Source organism: Chelonia mydas, chromosome 18 (assembly GCF_015237465.2).
Source record: "Chelonia mydas isolate rCheMyd1 chromosome 18, rCheMyd1.pri.v2, whole genome shotgun sequence".
In the NCBI taxonomy this organism is placed as follows: Eukaryota; Metazoa; Chordata; order Testudines; family Cheloniidae; genus Chelonia; species Chelonia mydas.
The window spans coordinates 12,407,623-12,420,156 of NC_051258.2; the positions used below are offsets into that span (position 1 = coordinate 12,407,623).

General features: G+C 43.4%; 1 protein-coding gene across 19 annotated transcripts in view; it reads right to left on the reverse strand.

The window, feature by feature from the left end:
* Positions 1-12,534, reverse strand: part of KIF1B (kinesin family member 1B) — a 147,873-nt gene that overhangs the window by 76,315 nt on the left and 59,024 nt on the right. For 8 of the 19 annotated variants that reach the window (XM_037881082.2, XM_037881079.2, XM_043531768.1 and 5 more), the window contains 3 exons: positions 9,853-9,986; positions 6,256-6,335; positions 4,724-4,799 (listed from right to left, as the gene is read on the reverse strand). In XM_037881082.2, the coding sequence (XP_037737010.1) occupies positions 4,724-4,799; positions 6,256-6,335; positions 9,853-9,986 (290 nt within the window). Of the gene's footprint in view, positions 1-4,723; positions 4,800-6,255; positions 6,336-9,852; positions 10,065-12,457; positions 12,500-12,534 lie in introns of all 19 variants that reach the window. The other 11 variants (XM_043531764.1, XM_037881080.2, XM_043531769.1 and 8 more) reach the window with 3 other exon arrangements.

Sequence of the window (12,534 nt, forward strand, 5' to 3'; positions counted from 1 at the left end):
TTGAATGGGGGTTATTTATGAAATGAGAAATGGAAATAAAGGTGAAGTGTAATGACAGCACTTAGTATTAAATAAATATTCATATACTGAAAAAGTTTTACTGCACTCAGAAATCCAGGATTTCTTTATGACAGAATAAATGATCGGAGTACACATTAGGGTGAAATCTGCATAGTCATGCAAAGAAAGAAATACAAAGTTGGCAGGATGTATTATTTTTGTTTTATAGTACCTTACATGTTAGAATTATTTGTATAAATTTTTCATAAAGGAGATACTCTTTTTGCTTCTGTTTTCTAGATTTTAGATCTGAACAATTCTAACCTATTGACACTTCCTGCTACAGGCAGCTAGAGAGCTCAGTTTAGAACTTCACAAAAATCTAAACTGATTAAAACAAACCTTCTTTGGTGAAAACGTCCCATTGGAATCAAACAAGTCCTGTGGCCTTGGTGTGAAAATCTAGCCAAGGCAAGGCACCATGCGGATTAGAGAATAAAGTTAAGAAAAGTCAATAGGAGAGCAGAGAGGCTGAGCATCAACACACAAAAAAAAAAAAAACATACCAACCAGCAACAGATCAGAGAGGAGCAAGTGAGATAATTCAGGAATAGGTCTGTACAATTTATGAATTGTACGTGAGATTATGGTGGGTGGGTGGGTGTGTGTGTGTGGCAAGCTGCATACTCCATTTTGAATGTGCAGTCTTTTGCCCTCTCTATAGCTTGTTTGCTTTCATCTGGCAAATCTTCTAAATCGGGGTTCTCAATTATGGGGGGAGGTCATGAGCCATCAGCCCCAAACCATGCTTCGCCTCCAATATTTATAATAGTGTTATAAATTAAAAACACTTTTTTTTATATTTAAGGGGGAGGTCGCACTCAGAGGTTTGCTGTGTGAAAGGGGTCACCAATGCAACTGTTTGAGAACCACTGTTCTGAATAGTCCTCGGGTTTGTGGGACTTTCCCCACTTTGACCCACAAATCCCTTTTTCCAACTTGAAGTAGCTCTAGTCCCACAATGCTGGCTGGACTAAGGATAAGAGCACAAAAAAGTGTTAGACTGAGCAAAAAGCCTGCATGGGTATTCACTGCTTCACAACTACTGCATGCCACAGAGAATTTAAATGTAACCAGAAGTGTCATACCTTTATGGTGGAGTTCTGGGGGAGGGGGGAGTTTAAACACCACAGAATCTAAAAAGTCAGCCCTGGGGGTTAGGTGGCTGGACACTGGGTTCCAACACTTGGCGGAGGTGCCAGATAGAAAGTCTGAGCCCTGAGATTGTGGCTAGAGACCCCAAAATTGGGGCAATAGCTGGACTCGGTTCAGCCTCCAGTCCTCTATGCTTTGGATTCCCCTCCCAGCAGTCCTACTGGGTGTTCAGACTGAAGTGACTCCTCTCACCAGAAACCCATAATGGAACAGTTAGCTCAGAAGGGAGCCTCTGTGGCCCAATGACAGAGTTAGAGGGGGCACAGATAAATAAAACAGAACTCTTCCTCATCCCAAAAAAGATAAAGATAATCAAAGACTACAAGAGAAGATATGCCACACACTGCATTATCGCTGCTCAGTGAGCAAAAGGAAGGCATTTAGAGTTGTAGAAGAGTTAGAAACTGCTTCTGTAATCTACTGAAAAGCCAAATCCTACATGAAGGCTCAGCTACTACAAATAGCATTAAGGGATTAACATCGTATGGACATGTAGAAAAAAGTGCCCCGTGGTTTAGACGTGTGTATTTTGGTGCACTGCTTCAAACAGGCCATCTTTGGACTTATGACTCAATTGGTTCCTGAAAATTGTATCGTGAGTCAAAGAGTCATAACTCGGAACCACAATCCACTCCATTGCGGGGCCAAGCGTTGGAAAGTCAAAACCGATTATCAAAAGTTGAATCAGGGTGTCAATTCAGAAACATCAAAAGTGCCATTTGTCGTAAGTCAAACATGGTAAAGTCGAGGACTGCCTGTACTAGTTTTTAATGAAAGTCAAACTGCCCTGTCACTGGGTAACCCTAAATCAGGGCACTTTGTAATCAAGAAAATTTGGCAATTTGAAAGATGTTTGGTACTGGTAAAATGAGCAATTCAACCACCCTGAAGTCCATTGTTTTTCTGCACAATAGATATGCCCATCAACATCTGTGCAAACATTCCATGCCCAGGGTTCCTCAAGGATCTAGAAGGATCTCCCCTGCTCCCACCCCTCCAGGGCTGACAGTATAGGTCAGTTTCCACAGCTCATTTCAAACAGTACCCTGCCACCAAGAGAACAAAATTGTGGAGATGGTTATGTTTGTGATGAGGATACCTTTCCATTCAGGAACTAGACAGACAATTCATTTTATGTTGTTTGATTTGTAAAAGCCAATACAGATACTATGGAAGTACTCCAATACCACAGAGATGGGCACCAATATGAACTATCATAGATTCATACTAGTGACTCAGAAGTAAAAAGCTTTATAAAACATTCTAATTTTCTATCTAGAGCGCTAATACTTTCACAGCTACAGCTACCAATTACCACAGGAAGAACTATAAAAACTAATCTAAGTGGGTAGTAAGGAACAGGAGCAGAGGGAACTAGTAACAGATCAGTGGTTTAATGGGCTTATTTTCTCTAGTACATGTTTCCACAGGTAGAACTTGCTAACTTCTATTGAAGCAACTACACATCCCTAATAGCTTTCATAAACAAACCTGGTCAGCTGAAAATGCATCAAAAGAGTCATTAAACAGAGCTGATGGCCTCTCAGGGAAAATCTACATGGTGATACAATCCACAATGTGAGAGAAGAGAAAAAACTCAAGGAAATGTGTCATGAGAATGAAGAAACATTATGAACCTTAGATGCTTTGGTAGTAAGTTACAAAAGACAAACCAAAAACCATTTGTAAGTGAAATATGTTCATTTAAACACATCAAGAAAAACAACAGCTATCATTTCAGCTAAACGCAAATTAATAAATCTCCCTCCTGGGCTTCTGTGCAAAGTCTTCAGAAGGGTCCTAGTTAACACAGCAACACTGGGGGTTCTCAGATTTATTATTTTATTACGCACTTAGGTAATGATGCCCAGGTCTCAATCTAAAAAGCGAGGCTAAGGTTTGTTTTGAGGGGGTAGAAAGGTCTTGTTTCAGATCTTGTAACTAATAATTACTGTGTTTACTGCATGGATAACTCCTCCCACAGCTCCCTCTTCCCATGCAGAAGTTCAGGTGGCATTAGATTTATCACACTTCCATAGTTGTGCCTCTTTAGTTCCACTTAAATGTTAGCGAAAGGTGACTGATATGGACTAAAGGAACAATGCACCCTCCCACCCACCCCCATGCCTATAAATGCTCAGTGACAAATTAATGGAAGTTTTATAAAGAAAATGGAACCAGAACATCTTGGGATGTGATTTAATGGCAGCATTACTAAGCAACAGTTGTTGCAGGAAGTGGTATTGGCAAGCTAGTTAGTAGCACATCTGAGTCAATACTGAATCAGTGGCCTAGCATAGAACAGGAGATACTGCTCTCAGAAGTGTTCTCTTTCTAAAGGAACATTAGATCTCTCAGCTGCTTTTGGACATTATAGTCTTACAGTACTTCTCATACTGCTCCAGTTTCTTTTCTAAATTGAGGCTAGCATGTATAATACATTCTGCCTACCCTAATAATCAGCAGAAGGCACTGTGGACATAATTCTTTACTTCGCCTCCTAAGAGCACTAACTCATGTGTAGTGTTGCTGGTGTCAAGTGACAGTTTTCACTTCTTAGGTGAGTGTATTTCAGCAGTGCGGGAGGAAATCCCTGCATACAGAGTACTGAGGTCCTTCAAGACTGAAGAGTTGCAGAAATTTAAAGTAGTATAAATCATGAAAAGTAGCTTTTACCAACAACTAATGGTTATCCAAAAACTCTCTGTGAAAGGTATCCATTACTTGGGGGCCAAAGACCACTAGCGTGTCTCTGTAGCTTACAAAGAAACCAGCCTCCACATCAGGGGTGGGCAAACTATGGCCCGCGGGCCACATCTGGCCCGTCAAGCCATTTAATCTGGCCCTCAGCTCCTGCTGGGGAGTGGGGTCAGGGGCTTGCCCCGCTCCGCGCAGCTCCCAGACAGCAGCCAGCATGACCCCCCTCGAGCTGCTATATAGTACACGGAGGTATGGCCAGGTGGCTCTGCGCGCTGCCCCTGCCCGCACCCCCAGCCAGAACGTTCTCTCTCTCACACACACACACACACCCCGCCCTCTGAACCCATTGGTCCCAGCCCAGAGCACCCTCCTGCACCCCAAACCCCTCATCCCCATCCCCACCCCAGAGCCCACGCCCTCCAGCCGGAGCCCTCACATCCCTCCCCTGTACCCCAACCCTCTGCCCCAGCCCTGATCCCCCTGAACCTCTTGGTCCCAGTGTGGAGCTCCCTCTTGCACCCCAAACCCCTCATCCCCAACCCCACCCCAACCTGGAGCCCCTTCCCACACCCTGAACTCCTCATTTCTGGCCCCATCCCAGAGCCCACACCCTCAGCCAGAGCCCTCACCCTCTCCCGCATCCCTCCCAATTTCGTGAGCATTCATGGCCTGCCATACAGTTTCCATACCCCGACGTGGCCCCCAGGCCAAAAAGTTGGCCCACCCCTGCTCTATGTGAATGGTGGTCCCACCTGGCTGACCAGCCTCTTCCAGAATTGACTCAACATTTATCATCAATATTCTGTACCTTTTTAGGGGAGAAGACTCCCAGTGTTCCTCCATCTTCCCGAATGGCAACTCCCATCTCGGCCAGCAAGGCCTCCCTACAAAGAGAGGAAAGCAAGAAGTGATGGAGGTGCTTTGTAGCCCAACTGGTGCAAATCTGATCCAAATGAAAGTTTCAACTTACCAGTCATTGTTAGGGCCCTACCAAATTCATGACCATGAAAAATGAGTCATGGACTGTGAAATCTGGTCTCCCCCGTGAAATCTGGTCTTGTGTACTTTTACCCTATAATATACAGATTTCATGGGGGAGACAAGTGTTTCTCAAACTGGGGGTCCTGACCTACAAGGGGAGTTGGGGGGGGGGGGGGGGGGGGGGGAAGAGATATCTATATCTATATCTCTGGGCCAGGCGCCCAGCTCTGAAGGAAGCGCAGCTGGACAGCAGCAGCTGCAAGCAACAGCACAGAAGTAAGGGTGGCAATACCATACCCTGCTATCTTTACTTCTGCACTGCTGCTGGTAGCAGCTCTGCCTTCAGAGTTGGGCTCCCAGCCAGCAGTTGCTGCTCTCCGGCTGCCCAGCTTTGAAGGCAGCACCGAAGTAAGGATGGCAATACCACAACGCCCCTACAATAACCTTGTAACCCACCACACCACCCTTTTGGGTCAGGACCTCTACAGTTACAACCATGAAATTTCAGATCTAAATATCTGAAATCATGAAATTTATTATTTTTTAAATCCAACGACTGTGAAATTGACCAAAATGGACCGTGAATTTGGTAGGGCTCTAGTCATTGTATAATGTACTATGCTACCAACAAGTCCGCATCCTGACTGGCCATCAGCCAAGGGTGGTATCTTACATATGAAACAGGATTAACTCTTATCTTTTAGCTCCATAACACAGAGGGCTGCAGAACTGAAGAAGCAGAACTTATGTAGGTCTGACACTCCAGTTTAGGGCAGGCAATGATACATCACGAGAGTGAGCAGCTTTTACAATATTTATTCCACAAATCTGCCTATCCCTCCGGAAAAAGTTAAGATCTGTTCTAAATGGCAACATTTATTCATGGTAAACCAGTGTGTAAGCTAGACAAGTTACAAAAGCTTGAGTTTATTTTTCTGGTTCATTCTACAACTAGTCTACTCTCTCCACTAGATTCAATCACCCTAAAAATTCAAAGACAGTTAAGATGCTAATGACCAATCCTCTTTTCTGTGCCGTCCTGGATTGAAACCCCAGAAGGCTGAAGCAGCAACTCTAGCTGCTGCTTCAGTCCCACCCTTACCCAACAGGAGTATCTTCTAGGACAATTCTAAGCAGCGTACTTGAGGTATGGTATTGAAATACTGCTTCTGTCCATATTACCCACTCACCTGCCATAGTGGAATACAAAGAGCAGATGGCATGCCACCAAGAAGTGTGCTAGCTGCTTCAATACTCTGGTTTTCTAGGGCAAGTTCAGCTTTTGACTATACTCTCTTCTTCTTCCCTCCTTCCCCTCCCTCACCCCCGAGGACATCCACAGCATTTCTTGCTCCTGACCTCTCCATCCTAATGGCCTCAGTCTTCCGCAGCTTCTCCTCCCATGTCTCATTCAGCTCTGCAATGATCTTCTCTGATTCCTGTGTAAAACCCCAGTACAGAATTAACAGACTGAAGGGGGATGATATGAAGCCCCCCGATTTAACACCACATCTCAAAAAACCAGGGCTAAACAAGTATTTCAGACCTAAATGTGATCTGAATTATTAGGACCCAGCAGCAAATGCTCAAGTGCTAATTTTAAGCCTCATTATCAATGCAAAGTTATTAAACACAAAGTATCTCTGGGCAATCCAGACTCCTCCTACAATGCCCATTTTTGCAAGAACCTACAATAACTAAGAACCTCTACATTTGAAGTCTATGGTTATTCCCAAAGCTCAATACATTCGTACTGGCCAGGGCCTGATCAGCCTAGTGATTAGCTACAAAAAACCCTGCAAGCAGCTCCAATTCTAAGACACTGGGCTATAAGCGTCCAGAAGATTATATGGTCAAGACATAATGGGTGCTGTTTAAGTCTCCAGGAAAGGAATCTTGCTAGACAAAGCAAGAACAGCTCCTGTCTGCTGAGAATTTTTTGCCTGTAGCAGTCTCGATATCATAATAGCTAGTAAGTCTCGGATTTTAGTATCTCGTCCTATAAATTAGTTTGTAATGCATTCTGGAGCCTTCTGGATGAAAACTGTTATATAAATGGGTGTCATAACATTTGTCATTTGTTCTTGCATTTTCCTGGAGCTATATGTATAGAACTTGAGTGCCGAAGACAATACACAACAGGGTGTGGTTAAGGATGCCACATACCCAAAAATCAGCTTCATCATAATGGACAAGGTGACAAGTCAAATGCCTTCAGCATATGATACATATCAGGCTGTGTGGTTTGTATTTGCTGCACTTAGGAAGGGGCTATTTTTACCAGTTTCACCTTGGAATCTGCTCTGCATTCTCAGCCAGTCAGATTGACATACTAGTCCAAGCTATTTCATAATAAACTTCAGCCCTTAACCTACACTTCCTCAGCAAAGCTACATTCAAGGACAAATGTGCAAATAAACAAAGAGCATATTTCAAATGTATTGTGAAAAGCTGGCTGCAAAAGGCTGTGGCCAACTGTTTACCAAAAGTAGCCTTTTGTGGGCTTGCACCAACCACATTGCTGTGCAACAGGCTGAACCACTAATGGTGGTGGAGATGATGAGAAAATTAGGAAGCTTATTAGCCTCCCCTTTCCTATTTTTTAATCACCCTCCATGCTCCTCTAGCAATGTAATCCTTCAGGAATGCAGCTCCCTCTCTCCCTGCATGCGTGCGCACACACGCACGCACACACTCATTATGGAAATATTAGAGAACACATCTGAAAGCTACAGCATAGAAGACTGAAAATTTATCTAAAAGCAGGATTAAAAATGAACAGGTCTACCCCAGAGGAATTCTCTCCATTCATAAAAGAAAAAGCAGAGTTAAAGCATTTATGCTTCAGTGGACTGCACTGCTGCATTAGGGACACACAGGAATGAATGCAAAAAGTCATACAGAGACTCTTCTCCCCTGAATAAAGCTGGGGAAGGCAAAAATTTCTCTCAATTCAGCCTAAAGTTGTATTAAAAGAATACATTTTAAATCATAAAACCTCTTCAAGGACTCCGAGCCCTTGTACAGGGACAAATATTCAGATCAAAAGCTTATCATAATATATGCAGGCCAACATTAAAGTGATCCTTGGCTACTGTCACCATTAAAGCCAAGTACAGGCAACATAACCCTCATACCATAGACACTCCCTATGAGGGAGGCATGGCAATTAAAACTGAATTCCCTCAGCCCCATAAATTATCACTTCCTAAATCACCTTCCAGACTTCATTCCATTTTTGACACCCCCGCCCCCAAAATGGGCATCCATTTCAAGGAATTCTGAGGGCCTGCTGTCCTTAGTCCAGCCCTTCTACCAAAATCAACGGGCTAGCGCTCTCAGAGAAAGTTTGGGATAAGAGCTCCAGCAGCACTGGGCAATAGGTTGTCAAGTCTCCAAGAATTTTAGTAAATGAGGCTGTGAGCGTCAAGCTGAATGGGGGCTCAATTCTCTCTCGCTCTGCTACTGAGGACTGAGCAGGATATTAGTAGCTCCCCATCCCCACAATAATCAGTATGATTCAGTGTGGCATTTACTACCACTGTAAGAGGGTTTCATCACCATCTTACAAACCTGAAGCTGTCAGCATTTTTTCCCCAAGCAGCTTTTCACAGGGGCCTTTTCAATAGCTACAGCATTTACAAAGCTTTAGCACAAGAGACCATTTCTTTTCTCTAGACAGAGATAAAGGGGAATGTTTCTTCCCCTCTCCACTCCATCCAATGTTTTGAATTGAGAAACACAGTTATTTCTCTACTCTCTGAAGCAGCTTAAGACTAAAGCATAATGTATGACAATGGAGCAAAGTGGAAGACATCAAAAATCTCACCCAAACAGGGAAATCACATCTCTGTAAGAAAATCCAGAACTCATTTTACAGGCACACCTCCCCCCTCCCCATTTATTCTTTCTTCCAGAAAAGCTAGTCTGCCCAAATCCCACAGGGAAGCAAAAATAAAGGTATCCACAAGTTTAATTCTGTTTCCATTTGTTTTTGGCTCTAAAACCCCTCAATACTTGTAGTCATTAAGTTGTCAAATTGTGTTGCCCTTCCCAGTGGTGTTTTACAAGGAGAAGTTGCCTTGAATATTGATGGGAAAGGAAAAAGACTTTTCCCTGGCAGCCTCACTCAGATTTCAAACCACCTTATGAGTGTTGTTTTTTTTTAATCTGGTGTATAGACGTCATTCAGTGACTGGTGTCAGGGGACTGCAGAGACAGCGCCATTATCTCCATGGCAACAGCAGGTTTCTAATGGAAGGAGGATGTGCATGTATTCCAGCCCATCCAAACCCCCTCCCACCAGGCAGTGTCTCATGGAAAAGACATGAGAATGCAGCACTCACATTCAACATAGCCAGCTTCCCCTACTCACCCACCCATGAGGGCTTGGAGCTTTGGTAAAAATGAAAGAAACCCTTCACTGTAATGCACTTTTGATGCTGTTCAATTCACACACATTTAGGACAAGGCTTCTATTGTCTGGATAAGGCAAGCTATTCTGTGTGCTTCACATTTTAATCTGTGGGGGTAGGGTGAAGACAACAGTGACAGGGTTATGCTGTTCTTTTTTTAGTTTGGGTACATTTAGGTTTTTTTTAAAAGCTCACTGCATTGGCCGGTTCAGGGAGATGCTGAACAGGTCTCCCAAAACTCCCCTTGGCTACTCTGCTATTCAGTCCTCTGCTGTTACCACATAAGATTGTCAGCAAGTGTGCACTTGGATTATACAGTTTGTTCTTGCCAAGTTTATTTCATTGTGGCTAAAGGCAAAATCAAGCCCAGATCTTCATGAATGAAAAGCTTATACATGAACCCACTCCCCAACTTGTCCAACCCAGCTACACTTTCTGGGGTGCAAGGTCAGAAATAGAAAGGCACAGATTATGTTTTCATAGGAAGACAGCTTCCCAGGCAGCCAAAATTACATTCTGCTCAGTCTGCAATGGTACATACCTTCAAACGTTCAATGGCTTCCTCTCCTCCAGGTGTAGACATGATCCTCTCCTGTATACTGGACACAGATGTTAAGCCCACCTGACTACTGAGAGAGCAGGAAGATGGAGATGCACTGAGGGACCCCATGGAGGCTGTGGAAAAATTGCCAGGGCGTTGATTCTCGGAGGCTAGCAAGTACCTATGTTTATTGTTCTGAAAATCTTTCAGATCTGGGAGACAGACAGAAGGGAAGACAGAAAGGAAGAGACAAGGAGCAGAGAAAAGGGAAAAAGGAAGACAGGAAGGAAACACTAGTGTAAGAGGAAAGCATTTAAGCTGCAACACAGACAAGATTAATAGTTTTAGATGGCAGTTCTGAAACAAATCCTTTAAAACAAATATCCCTGAGATATAAAAAGTTCCATTCAGTCCTTGAGAACTGTAAACAAGGACTCGAGTGTAAACTAATGTTACCAGTAAACTCCTGCCAAAACAAAGTCAAACAGTCAACAAGACACTGTAAACCAGAAGGATCCCCCTGATCTAGGTAACAGCTGTGCCCTGCCCTATTCCTCTGATACCTTCAGCCTTCTAACACAACTGGGCATTGTCACAGTGATGAGCAATGTGGGGCTGAAGGCTGGGAACAGAGATGGCCAGTTATCAGGAAGTGTAGTACTGGGCCAAAATTCAAAGCCAAAGCCGCTAAATTCAATCAAACTCATACCTAAGGAATCTGAAAGGAAAACAGTAATAAAAATCATGATTTGCTGAATCAGTCTCCAAAAGGTAATACTCCTGCTGAGATGCTACACAGAGCACACGAGTAACTATAACTGCCTGTAGGTCAAGTTCCCTAATGACAGGGCGCTATAACCACCTATCCAGTCCTTGACAGGGTGAGTGATAGGAGCATGGGCTCATGTTTATCACGTGTCAATCTGTTGTGGAAAAAAGAATCCACAATATACAATAGGTTACCCTTCTGCTCAGATACCTGTGCAAATGGCTTGAAGAGGTGGCACTTTTAAGTCTCTTGATCAGGACTTAGAATGAACACAGGGAAGCATTTCAAGAGATGCCTGGAGTTTGAGGCAGCTCCTATAGTCTAAATACTGAAAACCCAGGAGGCCTGAAGATGTCTATGAAAGCGGAAAATACAGGTCATTTGTGTACCTTACCTTCCATTAAAAGTTATCCAGAGACCTTCTACTCTGATCTGAATCCACTCCAAATACAGCTCACAAAAACCTTCACTCGTGTCAAAAACTGCTAACATGCAGATGTTAGACAATTAAGTAGCTCAGGCCTCACTGAGCCCCCTCACTCCTTCTCTCTTCCCACCCAGAACAATCCTGCCGACATAAACCTTCTGTCCTATTTCACACCAATTTAGCCTGTAGTTAATAGTTGCTTTAACTCAGTTTGAAAACCGCCATCTGCAGATATAGGAAGCGGAAAAATACAGAAGAGGGAGAGCCGCCAGGTAGAGGCAAGCAGGTAGGACAGAGCAGGAAGGATGGGGTCTTGAAAGGCCAGTGGGCACATGCACTCCCAAGGGACAAAGGAGGTAGCATTTGCAATCGCTTTGGCTGTTGCAGAGTCCATACAGAACCTATCCCTCAACATCATGCACATTTTTCTGGGTGATGCTGCAGCTGCTCACGGAGATGACAGATTTTTAGGCAACAAGCTTTAGGCAGCACCAAAAAAGGAAGGCCAAGCTGAGTCTTTACACCACCAGTATCTGAGTTCAGGAAATTTCAGACAGATCTCTTCCATTCAGTATTGTTTTGGGGTGAGCAAGGGCTTTTGAAAAGGGCACAGGCAAGGTCCAAAACAAAAAGTCTGCTTGAGACTTGCCTCCCCCATTCACAGAAGCAAGACATTTCTCTGAAGGTGGATTATAAAGGAAGTACATTCCCTTTCACAGAAATAGTTGGTGAGGTCAGAAAGAAAAGTGCTGTTTTACTGAATGTTATTCTCTGAGCCTACTACCTAATCCTTATCAGTTTCCTCACATTAAGATTCCTTCCTCCAGAGGAAAACAACTCTCTGTTCTAGACAGCAGCTATACTGATACCAAAGACAAATAAGAGTTCAAACAAAGAGATTGCTATCAGCACAAAGCACCCAACACCACACATGTGCAGAGGCTATCAAAGAAACATTCCCTCGGAGGAAATTGTTATGGTTTCATTTTACTTTAGTTTAAATAATCAATTCTCAAATATAAAATATTAAAACACATTCTGGGTAAGAAAATATGTCCAGGGGGAAGGGAACCGGTTTAACTTATGAACTTGAAAAAAAATATTCTAAAAGTTCAAATCAGAACCATTATTTGTAACAAAAAAATAGGTTGAAGTATTTCCACCGTCAGTCTCCCCAAAACAAGGAAGCAACAGACATATTAAGAGTGGTTTCAACTTTGTGCTTTTACCAAAGGATGGCTCAGTAAGGAAGATGGAGATTCATTTCATTTTCAGGAAATATTAGATTCTGCAATAACTGCTCTGTCTGGGATTTCCCTGTGAGGAATGCTGGCATGCAAAGCTCATTTAAAAGCTGGCCCAGCAGAAGCAGATTAGCAAGAAGAGCTATAGAACCACACAATACACACATTTGCCTCCACTTCCAGAGTAATCATCTCCCATTGGATCAACTGAAGGGAAGCAAGAGGGAAATACAAGAAGGATC